The sequence below is a fragment of the Gorilla gorilla genome, chromosome 15 (genome assembly GCF_029281585.2).
Source record: "Gorilla gorilla gorilla isolate KB3781 chromosome 15, NHGRI_mGorGor1-v2.1_pri, whole genome shotgun sequence".
Classification (NCBI taxonomy): domain Eukaryota; kingdom Metazoa; phylum Chordata; class Mammalia; order Primates; family Hominidae; genus Gorilla; species Gorilla gorilla.
In genome coordinates, this window is record NC_073239.2 from 87,924,211 (window position 1) to 87,947,448 (window position 23,238).

Genomic DNA, 23,238 nt, shown 5'->3' on the forward strand with positions numbered 1-23,238 from the left:
AAGAAAGACTGTTTCCTTTAGATATATCTATAGTGTTGATTGGACAGGATGCTTTGGCTTTGGTTCTGGTTGTGCATGGTAGTGTACTCTCCGTATGATTTCTCTGACTGTAATTAGTGATAGTGATGTCTGTGAATTCCTTAGTGACTTAGGCTGCATTTGTTAATAGAGGCTGTGGTGAGGCATTGCTAGGGATACAGATGCTAGGTAGGCTAGTCCTCAGGTGCCAGTAGTGGCTGCAGTGGGTTGGGTGTGCTAGTCCTTGGCCTATGAGTTGGCATACATGGGCGCTTGTGATGTTGGGTCTGGGCAGGCTGGTCCTTTGGTCTACAGTCGGCATACTTGGCTATTGGTGGTAGCAGGGAAGAAAAGTTTTAAGATGCACAGATCTTTCTAACAAATGATTATTCTCCAGTATGAATCAGGATATGGCAGCTCAGATGGCAATCCCTGTTGAAAATCTTGCCACAACCTTCATAGTCACAAATGGTCTCTGTCCTGTGCACTTGGATAGGTATGCATCAAGCTTTTAGGCCTTGTTGTAACTTGTGATGCAATCCAGGAAGGAACAGATGACCCTCCTGCGAAGCATGAGGGGTAGCAGTGGAGATACTGGGCTCTGCTGGCTGTGATGAACAGGTCAGTGATGGTTATAGATGACACCACCACAGTGACCAAAGCCAGCGGCTGCAGGGCACCGGGGCCTTCACGCTGTGGGACAGGCACACAACCGTGTGCTAAGCCATGTACTGTGAAACAGTGTGCTCAGCCAACTGTTCCGGGTGGACCCCACCTTACCCCATTATCTCTGCTGCTGAAAACAATTTAATACATTGCTCTGAACATCTCATAGAACATTCATGTAATAGGCAATACACCTTAGGCCACTCTCTCATTATACAATAGTGTAAGACACCAGAGAAAGTAGTTAACCCATTTCAAAATATCTGTGATGTATGAATAGTCACTAACTTTCAAGGCTGATTAGAGCAAACTACATAATTTAGAAATGTTAACTGTAGAAAAATGTTTAGTTCTTATATTCTAAAATGGACGTTGTCCATTATCAGATGGAAAATTGAACTGACAAATTAGAATTTCTACAATGAGTCTCAAAATCACTCCTAATTTTATCACTTTTATTATTTTTTTTAGCCTGCCCTCAAGTATGTGTTGTATACATTGGTTGGCTTTGTGGGTTTTGTAACCCATTATGTGCTGCCTCAAGTTAGAAAACAGCTACCATGGCACTGTTTCTCTCATCCTCTGCTAAAGACACTAGAGTATAATCAGTATGAAGTTCGAAGTAAGTATTTCATTAGCACTTTTCTTTTTAATACTATGAGTTTTTCCCTTTGCTATATTGATAGATGACTGAGTTAAGTGAATATCATCACAGAACATTTGGCTTGTGTTTCTTTTGCTTAAGTTTGAAGCCGTTAATGAATCTAGTCTCTTGCAGGATGCTTTAATTTAGCTGAAATATGAGTATCAGTGCTACAGTGCCAATTTTCCACAGAAGAAACTTACTTCTCCCCTCTCTAAATTGTTCTTCACAGACTTCTCATTGATGAATCCTCTTTTGTGTGTCCATTACTTCTCTTTCCTGACCCTACTCTTCCCCCTAAGTAGTTTTCAATGCCATATACAGGCAATCCAATCCTCTTTAAGGCCTCTCTATTTGAAATAGTTTTAACTTAATGCGTAGGGAGGAAGAAAGGTCTTTGTTCCTGTTTCTGCCAGAGACACTGTGTCCTACCAGAGAAAAGTGTAAAAGAGTTGACAAAGTTAAAAGAAATTAAAAACATTTTTAATAGCTGTTATTAGTTCAGATTTGCAATAAAGTATAAAAGGATGGAAAAGAGATAGGCTAGTTCACTTGCCAAGCTTCTTCCTTACCACTGTAAACCCTGATATTTCTTTCCTGTTATAAGTATTCAGTTCTTGTTCATTGGCCCCATTATCTGTAATATATTGTACTTCCTCATTTTAGAGAAATAATAAATGTTCATACCTATGTCATAATTTATTATATACCAATGATTAAATAAGCCAACTTTTTTCTCACACTTTTTTTTTCAGTTAGCAAATTACTGTAGAGTAAATCATTCAGTTGCTTGAAGATAACTTTTTTAGAGAACTCTGAAGCCTTTGAAAGCTTCCTAATAAATAAAAATGACATGAAACGGCATAAGAATCTTTATTGGCCCATTTATACCATCAGGAAAATAACTCAGAATGAGATATGTTTTTAATGGTGAACTATTACTGCTTTCATATATAAATGATGACACATATCTAGTTTGTTTTAAAGACCAACACTTTTCATTAAAATAAATTATTGATCTTTTTTTTAAATCTTAGAACATGTAGTCTACAAATTTTGAATCAGCATATCATTTTGACATTTATAGTACTAACAGCAAAGTTGTTTTTTTTTCTGGTACTGATTTTAGCAACTGAAAGAAAAAATATTTCTTAGAGAACTTCCTAAAGCCAGGTGATGCTGTTTTCAGATAGCCAAAGAACCATGTTTTAAATCTTTTAGTTTATCCTAGACACTTTCCCCAATGAAATAATATTGTAGCATTGGAAAAAAATATTATTGGCAATGAAAATTGCTCTTAAGTATATGAATTCAAATCATACCATATTTTTATTTATTTTGGGTGGAAAGAGCAATCTAATGACCTTCAGTAATCTTTTTTCGATAAGTTACAAGCATAAATGAGAAAAGTTATGGTTAAAAACTGAGGTTTCAAGAATTAAAGTTGGAAACTCATCTAAATGTTAAATCATGTCTAAGTTGCAAATTTGTAAGTATCTCAGAGCTCATAGAAGTTGACAGTTGATTAAAGTACTGGCTTTTTAAAAACATTTTATTTGTAGTTTGGGACTAAATTTGAGTTGTAAAATTTTTCTTTCTCATCACATTGACAAACTACTTTATACATTTGATGACATGTAGTCTTGATTTATACTGCCTTGTTAGATGCAGCCACTATGATGTGGTTTGAGAAACTTCATGTGTGGCTTCTTTTTGTGGAGAAGAATATAATCTATCCATTGATTGTTCTCAATGAACTGAGCAGCAGTGCAGAGACAATTGCTAGTCCAAAGAAACTGAATACAGAGTAAGTATAGTAGTCTTCTAATATTGTCTGACTACTGGGGGCTGTTATAAACAATGTCTTAAGTTGTTGATCAAATATTAAATAATTGTTTCCTTCATGCAAGGCACTGTGAGATTAAAAATTTAGGTGACATTTTGTCCTTGACTTACCTTTTTAAAACATTTGTTTCTGCTGTTGGCATATTCTCTACTCCAGACATCTCATTGTCAATTGATATTTTATGAGAGGACATTTTAAAATAAGGTTAATTTTTAATATTATGTGGCTATTTTGATGCAGTATGTAACTTACACCATATAGATGGTCAGTTGCCTCCCTAGTCATCTGATGAGCCTGCCCAATAGAGTAGGTACCTATTGTTGAGTCAAGCATTAATATGTTTTTCATTTGCTAAATGCAGTTGGTGTTAAAGTAATAGAAATATTGAGAAACTAGAGAATCAGATGTCAGAATTACAATACTATTATTTTTAAAACATAGTCCTTCATATAAAGAATAAGAATCATAATGAATAGTATTAAAAGGGAATAGTCAGATACTTTCAGGATGTGATTTACCTAGCTCTATACATCATTTTTGGAAGCTTACATTTAATGTATATATTATAAGCTTAGTAAAGTAAATGGTGAATTTTATTTTAAGTTACTGTCTCTTCTAATGTTTTCAGTCATGAGTTGATTTGTGTTTTCTTTGTGCCACAGATTAGGTGCTTTAATGATCACCGTTGCTGGTTTGAAGTTGCTACGATCCTCTTTTAGCAGCCCTACATATCAGTATGTTACAGTCATCTTTACTGTGCTGTTTTTCAAATTTGACTATGAAGCTTTTTCAGAGACCATGCTGTTGGATCTCTTCTTTATGTCCATACTCTTCAACAAGGTAATTTATCACTGAAAGGAATATCCTTATCTATAAAAACTATCTCCCTGAGTTATATGCTAGTCAGAATTTTTCTTATATTTCATTTGATTTATTATTGTTTAAGTAATATCTCTCTTCAACCAGTTATTTAGGAGCACATTAGAATCCCTAAACAAAGATAGTCACTGTGATTTATAAAAGATATATTTCTTGCTATAGCTAAGAAGATAAGATTAAGTTATATAAAACAATTAGAGAAACATTAATAAGTATATTTTAAAATATATAGAATCTCTCAAAAGGTATATAGTTTTGAATAATTTTAGAAACGGAAGTGGTAATAATTGAATTGGGCTCTGGCATAGCCCATTGAAGCAGGTAGAGGCTGAGGAGACTGAGGCTAGGTGGGAGCAGTCAGAAATTAGCTTGATGTGATATTTGCAGAACACTCTGAACTTTATAGGCTTCTGCTAAAATTCATTATCCACCCATAAGATAGATGTTCTAGGCCTTTTACAAATAAGATGGTAAAACCTTGGTCCTCTGCCTCCTAACCCAAGAATCTTTTTGCTGAATCACACTACCTTTCTCAGTGAAATAGGCTGTACAGTCAGATTATTTGTCAGTGAAATAGTGATTCAATTTCATGTTAACACTGACCACATACAAAGGACTTTGACATATATTATCCCATTTGATAGGTAACAGAGAGCTGAAGCAAATGAACAGCTACAAAATACAATGAAATTCCAATTTTAGGGAAGTTAGCCTGGTCAGCCACATTTGGCTTCATTTGGGGAAGAGAGAACCTAAAGGTACGGAGAACAGCCTTAAGCGATAATGACAGTAATTCAGATGTGATAGTAGTCTGATCTAGGATGGGGAACAGTAAAAATGGAAAGCCGTTAATTTGAACAAAGTTTCATTGATAGTCAATTTCAGTATTGTGATAAATAGCTTCTAAAATATTTCAATATTATATCTGTTCAGTCACTAATTTGTATTTTTATCATTTATTTCCTCTTCTAGTGAGTATGGTTATTAACCAAAGGAGGAAGCCAGAAAATTAATCAGAGAATTGTATAAAGAAGCATGTGGTTTCCCACAAACTCAAATATTTAGATTGAAAATTGTATTTCATCTTATACGGGTTGGAAAAAAGTGAAAGTTGCAGTAAAATATAAAGTAAATAATCTTTGAAATGTAGTTGCTACACTTAACTCTGCATTAGTTTGGATTTTCTTAATACTTTTTATTTGTTAAATATATTTTTTAAAACAAAAAACTGTTTTAGAACTGTTCTAGATGCTTAGGCTACACCAATGAACAAAACAGAGAAAGCTTTCCCCTTGAGTTTGTATTTAAATTGGTCAGTAGATAGAATTTAACAATGATAATCAGTAATATTCAAGGGATTTCTTCAGATACATTTTTTACATTAAGATATCATTGTAAGGTACATCATGGATTTAATAACCTTTTAAGAAAAATTAAATGTATACAAAAATCCCTTTGCCTACCATCCTTTACATATTGTTACATATTGTTCTTTTCTTTAATATTATAGTCAAAATTGGAATACAGTTTGTTTCACAGTTAGAATCTGAAGAGCTTTCTGAGTCATTGCTTTTAAGTCATTATAATGGCATCGTGATGATATACATGCTGCTTTTACTTACCGTGATCCTGATTATATTAGTGCCGAGGATTGCATAATTTTCAGTCATGGCAAAAATAATTTTGAGTCATGGCAAAAATACTGCAGTTCATCTACATTTTTTAATTGGTTGGAGTTGTGGTTTCTTTTTTAAATTGGAAGTTAAGTTCGTTTGTAAATCAGTTAAAGTATTTTAAAGGATGAGGTGATTGTTGCTTAATCATGCAGAGGCAATCTTGGACAAGTACAGCAACTCTGTTTCAGCATTGAAGAACTGTTCAACTGTAGCATATTCAACCTTAAATGAAATTAAAATGTGTATCCTGTTTCCACTGACAACAATTAAGGTTATGAACAGATGCCTGGTATACACAACTAAATTTCTATGGAAACAGGCAGTGACAACTGTATTACAACTGCTGTTTTTCACATTCCTTTTGACATTACATTTAAAACATAGTTTCCAAAGCACTAAAATTTGGGGAAAATGTGTCTTAGAATAAAATAAATATATGTATTACTTAAGCTTTGCAGACATCTTGATTTTTTTTTCTTTTTTTTTTATTTATTATTATTATACTTTAAGTTTTAGGGTACATGTGCACAATGTGCAGGTTAGTTACATATGTATACATGTGCCATGCTGGTGCGCTGCACCCACTAACTCATCATCTAGCATTAGGTATATCTCCCAATGTTTTTTTCAAGAACAGTTATTTGGCTGCTTTCTACCTTACTTTGTTTTGCTTGTAGTAGCATAATATGGCCAGTAGAAGGCATAGAATTTTTTTTAAACAGATGAAACATAAATCCATATATAGCTACCTATCTTTACTTATAAAGTATCTTTACTCAGAAATAAGTGCAGTGTTTAGGCAGTTGATATATCTTTTCCTGTTATGCAAATGGCAAATAATTTCAATGCCATTTCCCTATTAGGAGAACTTCTCCTAATACATTTTACAGGGTTTTTATTTTCTAATTCAAATATCTGATAAGTTTTTTTTTTTTTACTGACAGCCATTCTTTTCCTCCTGCAGCTTTGGGAACTACTTTATAAATTGCAGTTTGTGTATACCTATATTGCCCCGTGGCAGATCACATGGGGTTCTGCTTTCCATGCTTTTGCTCAGCCTTTTGCAGTGCCTCGTATCCTTCTAATTAAAGTTTAATAAGAATGGACAGTCATATCCTCGATAAGAATGTTGGTTTATAGGCATGACCTTTCACAGGCATAAGTTTACTGTGTAATGAATTATCAAAAATTCATAATCTTGGCCGGGTGCAGTGGCTCACGCCTGTAATCCCAGCACTCTGGGAGGCTGAGGTGGGCGGATCACCTGAGGTTGGGAGTTTGAGACCAGCCTGACCAACATGGATAAACCCCATCTCCACTGAAAATACTAAATGAGCCGGGTGTGGTGGCACATGCCTGTAATCCCAGCTACCCGGGAGGCTGAGGCAGGAGAATCTCTTGAATCCAGGAGGTAGAGGTTGCAGTGAGCCGAGATTGCGCCATTGCACTCCAGCCTGGGCAACGAGAGCGAAACTCTGTCTCAAAAAAAAAAAAAAAAAAAATCATAACCTTTTATATCCACACCTATATTGTTGATTGTTTAACTTGTATTAACATCCGCGGCCCACAGATCATCTGAACATAAGAAAACTATGCAGGTTTTGTAAGAAAGTAATGCTGATTTAAAATCTTACATTTGCATATGTGAATATTAAAGTCCAGGAATCTTTAATACATACAAGAAATGTTTAGCATTATTTTTTAATAAATGAAGGTACAAAACATTTTTTCATAATGTGATTATGAAATTGATAGAATTAAACTTCTGTAAAAAATTTTCTACTCCCACGATTTCTTAGAAGTATTTTCTAAATAATAGTAAGGGTTAGTAACCACATTGGTATGGAAAGACAGACTTATGGTATCTGCAAGTTTTAGTTTTACCCTTGTGGAAAATTGAACTCTAACATCTCTTCCCAAGATTAATATATGAATTTTACCAAATACATATTAGCAAATACTGATTTGGCTCCTTTGAAAGCAGCATACCAGGTTGTACTTTCTGTATGTCTTTCTGTTGGTGACCCCTTAATGACTGCCCAGTGATACCTTCTTTTGTATTCTTCTGGTGAACCTCAGTTCTCTAACTGAGGTAATCTAAATGTGTCTGCTAGGTTTTTGCGAGGGTTTGTTTGGCATCTGTGCTCAGATGAATGTCAGTGTCCTTAACTAGTTTTCCCATAGATTCAGCCATGCTGTTTATTCAGGCTGCTGTCTCGGCCTTCTTCTCTACTCCACTGAACCCCTTTCTGGGAAGTGCAATATTCATCACTTCATATGTCCGACCTGTGAAATTCTGGGAGAGAGACTATAAGTGAGTAAAGTAAAACACTTGAAAAACAATTTTTATCTTTCCTACTGGGAAAAACTATTGACAGCATTATTATTAGAATTTATGGTTCATAATTTATTGTGTTGAAATATTTATTTTTGCTAAAACTTTATAAATAGTCTTAAAATTTGAAAAGTATATAAAAGAAGAGGCCAAAGGAAATTACTTTTTATTTTTCTTTCTTTCCTTTTTTTTTTTTTTTTTTTAAACAGGGTCTCATTCTGTTTCCCAGGCTGGAGTGCAGTGGTGCGTCTCTGCTCGCTGCAGCCTCCACCTCCTGGGGGACTCAAGTGATCCTCCTGCCTCAGCCTCCTGAATAGCGAGGACTACAGGCTTGAGCCACCACGTCGGTTAATTTTGGTATTTTTTGTAGAGATGGAGTTTGACTGTGTTGCCTATACTGCTCTCAAACTCTTGAGCTCAAGTGACCCACCCGCCTCAGCCTCCCAAAGTGTTAGGATCACAGGCGTGAGCCACTGTGCTCAGCCATTTTTTCCTACTTAAAAGATATTTTTAAACATTGTTCTGATTGAATATGTTCATGTTTATATTTTTTCTTTCAGTAATATTAGAATTATTTCACATTAATAATACTCTGCAACTTTATGCTATATAATATCGTTATAACAGTCATAATGAGTTATAGTTTTCTTAGAAATACCTGGCTATTTCTAAAGCTAAATTTTTATAGGTTATTTCTGCTATTTTGAGAAGATAAGTTTGTAATGACCATCTTTGTGCATGAAGTATTTTCTCCATTTAGGCTTAGTTCCTTGGGCTAGCTACTTAATCTAAAGCTTAGTAACTATCCTTGTATGTAATCTCTCCAAATTTCATTTTGTTTCAGAAAGCGTTCCTAAAAGGGAACGCTTTTAGGAGTTATGAGTTATGGAGCATAAACGTTTTTAAGACTTTTAATATAAACACATTGGTTTAGAAAGAGCTTGTACTAATTTATAATTCTACTGACCATCTCCATGACTGCCTTTCTCTCTATACTTTCACAAATTGGCATATTTAATAGGTGAAAATTGTAATCTCACCTTTTAAACAGTGGGCTAGTTTGTAGGTTTGAAACTTTTACTCTGGTCCTTTATCTAAAACCACACATGATATTTCCCATTTTGGTGAATTTTGGTGTTATTTATTATTATTCCTCTGGACCAGTTAGCCCAAAGTAATGTTCAGTGGCTGCAGTTCTTAACTTTTTGGATTTAGAACCCCATTATACTCTTTTTTTTTCTTTTCTTTTCTTTTTCTTTTTTTGAGACAGAGTTTTGCCCTTGTCATCCAGGCTGGAGTGCAATGACAAAATCTCGACTCACTGCAACCTCCGCCTCCCGGAGTGCAGTGGCGCCATCTTGACTCACTGCAACCTCCACCTCCCAGGTTCAAGCAATTCTCCTGCTTCAGCCTCCCGAGTAGCTGGGATTACAGGCGCCCACCAGCACACCTGGCTATTTTTTGTATTTTTAGTAGAGATGGGGTTTCACCATGTTGACCAGGCTGGTCTTGAACTTCTGAGCTCAGGTGATCCACCCGCTTCGGCCTCCCAAAGTGCTGGGATTACAGGCGTGAGCCATTGTGCCCGGCCTTATGGTCTTAAAAATTATTGGAAACACCAGAGTTTTAAAAATATGGATTTTATCTACTAATATTTACTAGAGTGGAAAGAAAAACTCAAAAATTTCAAATGTTTACTTATTAACTAATTTAAAAATAACAATGTCGTATCTATTGTATATTAGCATAAATAACATTTTAAAGTTAAGAATAACTATATTTCCACTCCCCCAAAAAATTAGTGAGAAGAGTGGCATTGTTATATAGTTTTGCAAATCTCTTAATGTCTGGGTTATTAAAAGACAGCTGGATTCTTGTATCTACCTGTACATTCAGTCAGCTGCAGTATATTGTTTTGATTGAAGTATCTGAAAAAAAAAATTCACCTTCACTCACCATGCTGGCCAGGCTGGTCTCGAACTCCTGATCTGAAGTGATTCGCCTGCCTTGGCCTCTCAAAGTGCTGGGATTACAGGCATGAGCCACCTTGCCCAGGCAAAAAAGAAGTATTCTAATAGCCTTTTAAGACAATCATGGATATTTTTCTTTGATCTTTCACTGAAACCCAAGAAATGGGAGCTTCTTAAAAGCTACTTGCAATATGGAATCTAAAACCATATCTGTGAACTTGTGGGACTATATTACATAAAAATCCACTCATCTATCTTATATCCTGAATGGATCTTTTACCCATGCATAATTTTTTAACATTTTGTGTTGGTCATTTGGAAAATACTGCTTCACTGAGTAATGTAGATTTTCTAAATGTTGATACATTTTATTATGTAGTGATTTTTAAAATATGTTCATTGGCATCACCACCAATCGGAAAGAAATTTTAATTATTGAGAAGTTGTCAAGCTTATGGTGGTAGATAGGAGTTTCCCAAATTTTAATTTTTGCTTGAAAATTTGGATTTTTATTATTGTCAACAAGTATTGCCGGTTGTTTTCCTTGAAATAACAGGCTCACTTTCTTTATTTTTGGGAAATATCTGTTAAATGACCACATGTAAATAATCTCATAATTTTTCCATCAGTGTTAAGTAAAAATGGTGTTCCAAGAAAAAAACGCAGCTAGTTCAGCTCAGAGTTCAAGCAGTTGCACAAATACTTTCCCTCATGACAGCCGTTGTACTTCAGAAGGCAGCAGAAGTGCTTCATACGTATTTTCTCATTTTGCCATACAGAGTATTAAAAAGGCCTTTACTGTGAGTTGAGATTTAATAAGGTTAATACTTTTTATTGCTTCATTAGGGACTTTTTTTGTGAAACTTGGACTTTTTGTTTGCTTTATTGTGCAAGTGTGGCAGCGAACGGTAGAAGAGTTTGGTGCTGCTGCCTTGATTAATGCCCAGGCACCACAGTCTTACCCACCATTGCTTTAGTACCACCAGTGCAGTTGTCAACACAGTGTAAAAAGCAAATAACAGCTCAGTGTTACTTTGAAAATAGTTTTGATCTGGAAACCTACCTGAAAGAGCCTTAGGTTCTGTGGACCACATTTTGGGAACTACTGTTCCAAAGAACATTGCATCACTGAGCATTAATAGATACACCTTCCTTTGGCAAAGAATGTTCTAACCTCTTTGAATTTTTAAGAACCATATACAGTATACATTTTTTTCATCCTGGTCAGCTTTTTTCTCACAGTGCATGCCTAGATGTCTTTCCATACACTGTACAATAAAAAAAAAATCTGCTATGTTCATGTGTGGTGAAGGGGGGAAGAATTTTTTTTTAATTTCCAAAAGTGTGCTAACAAGACATTTTATCATTATACTAATCACAGATTTTTTCCAGAGATTTTCATAAAGTGGTAACCTTTATTTTACACATTTCCTATAGTTTCTTCCTCAGTCTAAATTGTTAAATATTTTTTAATGTAAAGAAAGTTACTAAAAATGTTTTATTTTCTTTAGCACAAAACGAGTGGATCATTCAAATACCAGATTGGCTTCCCAGCTTGATAGAAATCCAGGTAATAGCTCTATTTGTGACTAAGGAGGCAAGACTAAGGATTTGTTTTATATATATATGTTTATATTCACTCCTAACTTGTTGGGAATCCTCTATGAATCCCAAATATTCACTTTTTAAAACTAAATATTATTTGTTTTACTTTAGCAAAATATATATAAATTACAGTATCTACAGTTTATATGCCCATCTTTTTATAAAATGCATCTTAAGAATGCTTATAAGAATGAAAAATTCCATTCAAAGATTGTTCTTACATAGGTTAAAATGTAGAAAAACGGTTAAAATAAAACTGGTCAGATGTTTGAAGGGTCTGCAGTCAGACTGACACATGTTTTATTAGTATATTTCCTTCCACCCTTCCCTCAATGTTTTGGTCAATATTAATTTAATTTGATTCAGTTTATTGTTTACAGAGATGTCATCAAGTGGGAGCATATAGCCAGTCAGGATAGAGCTTCAGTGGGTGACACCTTGCTGGTGTTACCATTATCTAAAGTCTGGTTCTTAGTTTTGTCATTTGGGAAACATCATTTTATTGGCCCACCCAATAGTAATCTGTCACAGAGAATCAGAGATTAGCATATCATCCAGAACCTCAGTGTATTAATTTACTAAAATAAATATTACTCCCAAATACACTGGAATATTTGTATCCATTTGATTTATAAATTCCCTCAAATCTGATTAATTCTCAGTGATAAAATTGAACTAAGGAGAACTAGTTATTTGATACTAATGACCATCATCATCATGTTCTGGTAGAGAAAATAAGCATTTCAGCTCTGGTATGTGCTTGTAAAGGGCTAGATTTCTCATGTTGATGATGCCATCCTGCATAACCAATGGCCATGCCCTGAATCAGTATATACATTTTTGTGTTGTGCTGACATAGAATTGATACCGCCGTTTTGTTGACATTAGAATTTGGAGTTTCCCTTTCATTATTTTATTCAATTAGACTGGGTTTAAAATAATTATTAAGCTCTGAATATTTTACCATTCTCCAATACTATGCTTGGGGCATGCATTTACAGATTATTGCTTTGCATGAGTTACTTCTAGAGATGGTCATGTAATTTATTAAGCGATGTTTATTTTAATGTTTTTCTTTCTTTTTCTTTTTTTTTTGGAGACAGAGTCTGTCTCTGTCACCCAGGCTGGAGTGCAGTGGCACAGTCACGGCTCGTTGCAACCTCCACCTCCCAAGTTCAAGCAATTCTGCCTTCTCAGCCTCCCATGTAGCTGGGATTACAGGCGTGCACCATGATGCCCAGCTAATTTTTGTATTTTTAGTAGTGACAGGGTTTCGCCATGTTGGCCCAGGTTAGTCTCCTGGCCTGAAGTGATCTGCCCACCTCAGCCTCCCAAAGTGCTGAGATTCCAGGCATGAGCCACCACGCCCAGCCTATCTTAATGTCTTTTTTTAAGGTTCTCTGTTGCTATATACAGTTTATCTCTGCTTAATATTAGCCATCTCAATATGGCTAATATTGACTAACCAACTTCTTTTTGATTGTCTTATTTGTTCAAATCTTGTATTATTTTATCTACTTCCTTTACTAAATAGTCTTTTTGTTCTTCTTCTGAATTCTTTTATTTTCCTCATTTCTCTTGCATGGTTTTAATTATAAAGCATATTTTATTGAATAATTACGAACTGTTGAAGAGGTCAAAAAGTCATTAGATTGCTTCAAATCAAATTCTCACATTTTGTGAATGAGAACCATAGATTCCGGGAGGTTATGTGACTTCTAAATCTAAATTCAGAAACCTTTTCCATTTTCCTGTTTTACTTTTATATAGAAACTGTAAGGGTATGAATGTTATTTTCCTTGTCAAATAAATATAACCCCATACTAGAAGTTTTTAATATTTTTAACAATCTTGTTTGTCAAGAGGACTTAAGGTTAAATTTAACTTTTTTTTAAATCCCTTTTTATAGGATCAGATGACAACAATCTGAATTCCATCTTTTATGAGCATTTAACTAGATCCCTACAACACAGCCTCTGTGGTGATTTGCTACTAGGACGGTGGGGAAACTACAGTACAGGGGACTGTTTCATCCTTGCCTCTGACTATCTCAATGCGTTAGTACACCTTATAGAGATAGGCAATGGTCTGGTCACTTTTCAGCTGCGGGGACTTGAATTCAGAGGTAAGACATTCATTCACCTTTTATTTCTGTAGCATACTCCTGTGGCACCTTAGTTTTACATGTTTCTATCTCAAACCAGAAGTTGTCATAGAATTAGATATTTGGGATTGTGGAATGAGAAAAGTTGTTAAAGAGTAAGTATTAGATTTTTTTCACCCCACATTCCATATTCCAAGAAGAATCATGTTTGCAATATGGCTTTATATGTAAAGGTAGTAGCATTAGTGTGTAATTGATTTGTTTTCCTAGATATGTTGAATTTCTTTGTTCTGTGCTTGGTCTCTTGCTGGTCCCTTTTGTGACCAGTTGCATAAATTTGTTAGGTGGCTAGCAGCATGGAATGCTGAATTTTTGTGTGAGGCAGAATAGTTAACTGAGTTATGTTCATATAAACACCATGCCTTTGTCTTCCAACAATTTTTTTTAATTGAGGTGAAATTCACATAAAATAAAATTGATATTTAGAGCAAAGAAATCACAGGAGCGTTTAGTACATTCACAGTGTTGGGCAGCCACCACCTCTGTCTCATTCCAAAGCATTTTCACCACTCCAAAATAAAACGGTGTACCCATTAAGTAGTTACTGGCCATTCTCCTTTCCATCAGCCCTCTACAATTTTATATACTGATAAAGTTATTTCTTTACAGAAAATCATGCATTCAGAAACATCAACTTTATGTTATCAATTCCTGTAAAACTGAATAACATGTAAGCACAAGTAGAAACTGGTTTCACAGGATGCTTGAAGTCCTGTTACTGAATATCTTTCCAGTCTAGGAAACATTTCGACTTGAGTTTTCAGAGAGTTTTTCATCTATTCTAAGTGCTTTGGAGTAGTTTTAGTCTGGAATAGAAATAAGAAAGCGTTTGACTAGAAAGAGAAGGAAGTCAGATCTATAACCCCATAGCTTTATTTTCATCCTGGTGTTGCATAAGAAGGCTTGCACCTTAGCTATGTAGTGTCTATGTTAGTGGAGCAAGTACTAGTCTAGAAGTTACATTGTTCGCTAGAAATAAATCTTTAGCTATGCAGCACTCAAATTAATGGAGTAAATGTTGATGTTTACTTGTGATCTGTTTATAATCCATTCATATTCTCTTTTCCTTCAAAATATCTTATTCTTGTCTTATGAATATTTGTTTCTGCCTCTCCATCAGGAGCCTAGGACCTTAACTCCATCTCTTCCAGAGTCTTAACCCCAGGCTGTTCAATCCTAATCCAACTAGGCTCATCCAAAAGTTAGCATACACTTACCACCATTCCTGCTACTGCTGTGACTTTTAGCTTCCTTTTTAAGTTTTGGCACCTGAAGACTTCATCCTTGTTTTTTAATTTTAATTTTTTAAAATAAATGTGCATGGGAGGCTGTTTTATCTAACATTTCTACATATGTGAAATGAAAGGGGGGGGGTTCTTCTTACCATCTGCTCACTCCATCATATTGATCAGTAGTTCTCCAAATCAGAAAAGTTATCCAGATTTTCATTCTCTGGTATTGAGTAGATTCAGATAAACTTTTGGATAAATCTTTTGCTATCTAAATGCTAATTATTTGCCAATCAAAACTCAAATTTGAAAATACAACAACCCTTACTCTTTGAACTCCTATAGATTTGGGTAACAAGGGATACCTGTAATTCTTAACTCAGACATTAGCATTTTTTTTTTTTAAGAGACAGAGGTCTCGCTCTGTCACCCAGGCTGGAGTGCAGTGGCGTGATCACAGCTCACTACATCCTCAAACTCCTGGGCTCAAGGGATCCTCTTGCCTCAGCCTCCTGAGTAGTTGGGACTACAGGTGCACACCACCACTCCTGGCTAATTTTTTTTTAATTTTTACTTTTGTATAGATGGGAGTCTCACCACCTTGCCAAGGCTGGTCTTGAACTCCTGAGCTCAAGCGACCCTCCAGCCTTGACCTCCCAAAGTGCTGAGATTGTAGGTGCGAGCCACCACACCCAGCCGGGATTTTTTTAAAGACACATTTGATCATGGCATTCCCATGCTTACAATTTTTCAGTGACTTCTCATTGCATTTAACATAGAATTCAAATGCCTGAACACATCCTATGGTACTCTGTGATCTGGCCTCTGCCAGTTTCGCCATCCTCACTTTACAGCACTGTCCGCACTCACTGTAGCCACACTGGCCTTCTTGCAGTTTCTTAGATGTGCTAAATTCTTTACTAAGGACTCCTTATTGCCCTTCATTTTGCCAGAAAGTGCCAGCCATCTCTCTTCCTCCCCTAATCCTCCATCTGGCTAATTCCTTTGCCTGAATGTCCCTTTCTCAGAGAAGCCTTCTCTAGCCACCTATCCCACGTGATTATCTCACTTCACCATGTTTTTATCGTTAGATTCTTACACAGTCATGGACTGCAGCAATGGACTGCACATATCACAATGGTCCCTTAAGATTATAATGGAACTGAAAAATTCCTGTTAGTGACATCATAGCCATTCTGTCCTATCACAAAGCATTACTTGTGTTTATGGTGATGCTGGTATAAACAAAACTATGCTACTGGTCATATAAAAATCTAGCACATACAATTATGTACAGTACATAGTACTAGATAATGATAATGAACAACTATGTGTTTATTATATTATGCTATACTTTTTATGGTTAGAATGTACTCCTTGTACTTAGAAAAAAAAGTTTACTTTAGAACAGTATGTCTTGTTATGCTAGTGGCAGACTCATACATCTCACATTTACTGTATCTCTTGATTGCATCGTTTTCTCTGTGTTTGATTTGATCTTGTGTCATTTGGTTTTATGGCCCCTACATGTGCAAAATTCACGGCTATTGTTGCCAGGAAGAGGCCACATCGAGTAGATTGACCAGGAAGCTAAATTAAAAGTGATTAAGGACTATGAAGGTGGCAAATCAGCAATGGTTGTTGTCAGGTAATTATGTCCCATTCCACCATAGCTGTGATCTTGAAGAACAAGAACAAAGTGACAGAAGCCATTAAAGGATCTGCTTCATTGAAGACAAAAAGATGAACAAAAATTTGAAAAGGGCCTAAATCATACATGGAGAAACTACTGAAGACCAGACACAGAAGCATATTATACCTCTCAGCGTCATGACAATCACAGACAAAACAAAAAGTTTGTTTGCGATATTGAAAGATAAGATTGAACACAACTACAGTGTTGAATTTTCTGCTAGCTCTGTGTGATTTTATTCAAGAATTGTTATTTATTGCATAATGTGAAAGCTGGTGAGTGGTGAGTCTGTAAATGCTGATGTGAAAGCAGCTGAAGAATTTTTGGAACTCTAGATAAGCTGATTGTGAGGAAAATTACTTCACAGGGCAAATCTTCAGTATAGATGAAAGCTTGCTATTCTGAAAACAGATACTGGAAAGGACTTTCATCCATAAAGAGGCCAAGTCAATGCCAGGTTTCAAGTTATTAATGACAGGATAACAGTCTTGCATGGGAGAAACATTGCAGGTTACAAATGGAAGCCCTTTGTGATCTGGCCCAGTGAGAACCCCAGGGCCTTCAAGCTTATCACGAAGCACACACTGCCAGTGTATTGCAGGAGCAATCAGAAGTCTTGAATGACCCAGCTTTTCTTCCAAGATGCCCTCCTGAATTGCTCTGCCAGCACAATGGAGAAGTACTGTTTGGAGAATAACATACCATTCAAGATTGTGCTTATTGTTGATAATGCTCCACACATCCTCCTTTTATTGGTGATCTTTATCCCGGTATCAAAGTGGTATTTCTGCCTCCAAACACCCACCTCTCTGATCCAACCAATGGATCAAGAAGTTATCGCAGCTTTTCAGACCTATCACCTGAGAAGGACATTTACCCAGGCTATTTCTGCAACTGAAAAGACACTGATGCAATTCTGGAAGGATTACATCTATGACTGCATCAAGAACCTTGCTTAGGGTGATGTCACCAATATGGGTATGAATGGCATCTGGAAGAAGACACTCAAGAGGTTCATCTGTGACTTCAAAGGATTTGCCAAGGATGAAGAGATTGCAAAAATCAACATGGCTGTGGTTGGGATGGCAAGCAACTTTAACCATGGTGTAGACAAGGATGACATTGATGAGCACCTAGAGGTGGTTCCTGAGGAACTGACTAATGAGGGGTTGTTGGAACTGGAACAGGAACACATAGCTGAAGAACAGGCGAGAGAAAGGGAAACAGCTAGAGAAGAAAAAGAAGAAACCCCAAGAAAATTCACAGTGAAGGGTTTTAGCAGAAGGTTTAGCAGAAGCTTTTTAAGGAGCTCAACAAGCTCCTTAAAAAGTTTGAAAACATGGACCATAACACCAAAAGGTTTTCATTAATAGAGAGGAATGTTCTTGCTGCATTATCTGCATACAACAAGCAAATCTATGATGAATGAAAGAAACCAAGCAAACTATTGTGGACATAATTTTTCAAAGAGTGATACCTCCTCAAGAAGAGCCTCAGGCAGGTCCTTCAGGGGGTATCCAGAGGAAGTCATTGTTGTCATAGGAGATAGCAGCTACATGTGTGTCATTGCTTCTGAAGGCCTTCCAGTGGGATAAGATGTGTAGGTGGAAGCCAGTGATATTGATGACCCTGAGCCTGTGTAGACCTTGGCTAATGTGTGTGTTTGTGTCTTAGTTTTTAACAAAAAAGCTTAAAAAGTAAAAAAAATTTAAATTTTAAAAATATTTAAAAATTTTTCTAAACAAATTTGTAAAAGTTTTAAAACATTTTAAAATGTTTAAAAAATTTTTTAACAAAAAAGTTTAAAAATTAAAAAAATTTTAAAAAAGCTTACAGAATAAGGATATAAGGAAAAAATATTTTTATGCAGCTATACAATATGTGTTTTAAGCTAAGCGTTATTACAAAGGAGTCAGAAAGTTTTTAAAAATTAAAAGTTTATAAAGTAAAAAAGTTACAGTAAGCTTAGGTAAATTTATTATTGGAGAAAATAATTTAATTAATTTCATGTAGCCTAAGGTATAGTGTTTATAAAGTCTACAGTAGTGTACAGTAACACCCTAGGCCTTCACACTCACTCACTACTGACTCAGTGACTCACCCAGAGCAACTTCCAGTCCTGCAAACTCCATTTGTGGCAAGTGCCCTATATAGATATACCATTTTTTATCTTTTTGCCATATTTTTACTGTACCATTTCTGTGTTTAGATGTGTTCAGATACACAGATACCTACCATTGTATTACCGTTAGTGACATTATTCAGTACTATAACATGCTGTACAGGTGTGTTTAACCTAGGAGCAATAGGCTATATTATATAGCCAAAATGTGTAGCAGGCTGTACCATCTAGGTTTGTGTAAGTACATTCTGTGATGTTTGCACAACGAAATTTCTTAACATCGCATGTCACAGAATGTATCCCCATAGTTATGCAACAAGTGACTGTTTATTGTTTAAAGTTTATTTTTTCTCTAGCCAAAGGGTTGGCCTACTTATTCTGTTAGGAACCAGACAGTAAATATTTTAGGGTTTGAGAGCCATACATATTCTCTGTTGCATATTCTTCTTTGTTGTTTTTTCTTTCTTTTAAATGACCCCTTAAAAATATCAAAACCATTCTAAGCTTGGATTTGGCCCTGGGCTGAAGTTGATCAATCTTTGTTTTAGAATATAGGCAGATTGTCAAGGGCAGGAATCACATGTGCTTCATTTATCATTATGTACCCAGTACCTATCACACACAGCAATTAGTATATAATAAGTATTTTGTTAGTTTCGTAAACTGATTAAATAATGTAAGTGTATAGCCTTTTCTTCTTTCTGTTCATTCCAGAGCTCTCATGAGGGATGAGTATACTCTTGCTCACATGTTGATGTGATCTTTGGTTACTTCCTTTTCTTTATAGTGTGATCCCCTGTCTCACCTACCCCTCTGCCAAATATTAATCAAAAGTGTCATTATTTTGCCAGGCAGATATTTGGATCTGCTGAGCATTTTATCTACTTTCCGAGACAGACTCCATTCAGCCAATTTATTATTTTTAAATTTTATTTGTCTATCCTGGATGCTTACTTTTAAGTAATATTGAAACAAGTTTCTTGATCAGTTTTTATAGCTCTTAGTTAAACCCATTCATATTTCTCATTTCCATTTTTATTTTACAGATACTCTAGATTCTTTTCATGTAAACTTTATGTGAAAAATTTGGGTTATCAGTCATTTTTTGTCTATATCAGAATTTTCTGATTACACTTTCTTTCATGTTAATTTTTTACTGATAAGTGTAAACTGTACCAGGTACAGTTTTACAAGTCAAACTTTACACATCAATAGTATGTTCGGCTGACTGGATTCCTTTCCATTTTTACTCAGGTTAAACATGCCTTATTTTCATGATTGTTTGTTTTATTTAGTTTTATCAGTAATATTCACTATGAAGTGACTGGAAGATTTAGGTAATCCAGGGAACAATTGGTAATAGTTCCTCATAGAATCCCTATTAATTAATATTAATAATTGAAAATAGAATATCTCCTAGTAATACATTTTGCTCAGAAAAAAAATCTGTTTTCAATTATTAATATTCCTATACTTATTGACTTCATTTTCTGAGCAAAATATATTAGTAGGGCATATTGGGTGGAAATAGTCATGGGATTAGAATGGTAGAGTAAAAACATTCTGCTTTAATTCAGGTATCCCATTCTCCTTATTCTGCTGCTATGAACAAGGACCTCAGTTGGGTAAATGTCCAAACTTTTACATTTCCTCTTGCCACGTATGATTTCTGTCCACCACTAACGGTGATCTGCACAAAATACAGCTCTTGTGTTATTTCCTCATTTAAAAATCTTTGATAAACTTCCTGGAAAGAAAGAAAAATGAAGTACTAACACATAAAACTAAGAAATAGTCTCAACTTCATGTTACAATTTTCTTTTAATATACTTTAAGTTCTGGGGTACATGTGCAAAACATGCAGGTTTGTTACATAGGTATACACATGCCATGGAGGCTTGCTGCACCCGTTAACTAGTGATCTACATTAGGTATTTCTCCTAATGCTATCCCTCCCCTGGCCCCCATCCCCTGACAGGCCTGGGTATGTGATGTTCCCCTCCCTGTGTCCATGTGTTCTCACTGTTCAGCTCCCACTTATGAGTGAGAACATGTGGTGTTTGGTTTTCTGTTCTTCTGTTAGTTTGCTGAGAATGATGGTTTCCAGTTCCATCCATGTCCCTGCAAAGGCCATGAACTCATCCTTTTTTATGGATGCGTAGTATTCCAATGGTGTATATATGCCACATTTTCTTTATCCAGTCTATCATTGATGGGCATTTGTGTTGGCTCCAAGTCTTTGCTGTTGTTAACAGTGCCACAATAAACATACATGTGCATGTGTCTTTATAGTAGAATGACTTATAATCCTTTGCGTATATACCCGTTAATGGGATTGCTGGGTCAAATGGTTTTTCTAGTTCTAGATTCTTGAGGAATCGCCACGTTGTCTTCCACAATGGTTGAACTAATTTACACTCCCACCAACAGTGTAAAAGCGTTCCGATTTCTTCACATCCTCTCCAGCATCTGTTGTTTCCTGATTTTTTAATGATCACCGTTCTAACTGGCTTGGGATGGTATCTCATTGTGGTTTTGATTTGCATTTCTCTAATGACCACTGATGATGAGCTTTTCTTCATATGTTTTTTGACCACATAAATGTCTTCTTTTGAGAAGTGTCTGTTCATATCCTTTGCCCATTTTTTGATGGGGTTGTTTGTTTTTTTCTTGTAGATTTGTTTAAGTTATTTGTAGAGTCTGGATATTAACCCTTTGTCAGATGGATAGATTGCAAAAATTTTGTCTCATTCTGTAGGTTGCCTGCTCACTCTAATGATAGTTTCTTTTGCTTTACAGAAGCTCTTTAGTTTAGATCCCATTTGTCTATTTTGGCTTTTGTTGCCATTGCTTTTGGTGTTTTAGTTGTGAAGTCTGCCCATGCCTATGTCCTGAATGGTATTGTCTAGCTTTTCTTCTAGAGTTTTTATGGTTTTAGGTCTTAGGTTTACATCTTTAATCCATCTTGAGTTAATTTTTGTATAAGGCGTAAGGAAGGGGTCCAGTTTCAGTTTTCTGCATATGGCTAGCCAGTTTTCCCAACACCATTTATTAAATAGGGAGTCCTTTCCCCATTGCTTGTTTTTGTCAGGTTTGTCAAAGATCAGATGGTCGCAGATGGGTGGCGTTATTTCTGAGGCCTCTGTTCTGTTCCATTGATCTATATATCTGTTTTGGTACAAGTACCATGCTGTTTTGATTACTGTAGCCTTGTAGTATAGTTTGAAGTTAGGTAGCATGATGCCTCCAGCTTTGTTCTTTTTGCTTAGGATCGTCTTGGCTATGTGGGCTCTTTTTTGGTTCCATATGAAATTTAAAGTAGTTTTTCCTAATTCTGTGAAGAAAGTCCGTGGTAGCTTGATGGGGATAGCATTGAATCTATAAATTACTTTGGGCAGTATGGCCATTTTCACAATATTGATTCTTCCTATCCATGAGCATGGAATGTTTTTCCATTTGTTTATGTCCTGTCTTATTTCCTTGAGCAGTGGTTTGTAGTTCTCCTTGAAGAGGTCCTTCACATCCCTTGTAAGTTGTATTCCTAGGTATTTTATTCTCTTTGTAGCAGTTGTGAATGGGAGTCACTTATGATTTGACTCTCTGTTTGTTATTGGTATATAGGAATGCTTGTGATTTTTGCACATTGATCTGTATCCTGAGACTTTGCTGAAGTTGCTTATCAGCTTAAGGAGATTTTGGGCTGAGACAGTGGGGTTTTCTAAATATACAGTCATGTCATCTGGAAACAGAGACAATTTGACTTCCTCTCTTCCTATGTAAATACCCTTTATTTCTTTCTCTTGGCTGATTGCCCTGTCTAGAACTTCCAATACTGTGTTGAGTAGGAGTGGTGAGAGAGGGCATCCTTGTCTTGTGCCGGTTTTCAAAGGGAATGCTTCCAGTTTTTGCTCATTCAGTATGATATTAGCTGTGGGTTTGTCATAAATAGCTCTTATTATTTTGAGATAGATTCCATCAGTCCCTAGTTTATGGAGAGTTTTTTTAGCATGAAGGGCTGTTGAATTTTATTGAAGGCCTTTTCTGCATCTATTGAGATAATCATATAGTTTTTGTCATTGGTTCTGTTTATGTGATGGATTACGTTTATTGATTTGCGTATGTTGAACCTGCCTTGCATCCCAGGGATGAAGCCAACTTGATTATGGTGGATAAGCTTTTTGATGTGCTGCTGGATTCTGTCTGCCAGTATCTTATTGAGGATTTTCTCATTGATGTTCATCAGGTATATTGGCCTGAAATTTTCTTTTTTTTTTTAATGTCTCTGCCAGGTTTTGGTATCAGGATGATGCTGGCCTCATAAAATGAGTTAGTGAGGAGTCCCTCTTTTTTTATTGTTTGGAATAGTTTCAGAAGGAATGGTACCAACTCCTC

At 35.7% G+C, this 23,238-nt stretch overlaps 1 protein-coding gene across 10 annotated transcripts in view; it reads left to right on the plus strand.

Annotated features, from left to right (window-relative positions):
• PCNX1 (pecanex 1) overlaps window positions 1-23,238 on the plus strand; it is a 207,376-nt gene that overhangs the window by 135,787 nt on the left and 48,351 nt on the right. For all 10 annotated transcript variants that reach the window (XM_031001771.3, XM_031001775.3, XM_063697936.1 and 7 more), the window contains 7 exons: window positions 1,156-1,306; window positions 2,993-3,134; window positions 3,836-4,013; window positions 6,693-6,801; window positions 7,913-8,042; window positions 11,545-11,603; window positions 13,548-13,763. In XM_031001771.3, the coding sequence (XP_030857631.1) occupies window positions 1,156-1,306; window positions 2,993-3,134; window positions 3,836-4,013; window positions 6,693-6,801; window positions 7,913-8,042; window positions 11,545-11,603; window positions 13,548-13,763 (985 nt within the window). The remainder of the gene's footprint in view (window positions 1-1,155; window positions 1,307-2,992; window positions 3,135-3,835; window positions 4,014-6,692; window positions 6,802-7,912; window positions 8,043-11,544; window positions 11,604-13,547; window positions 13,764-23,238) is intronic.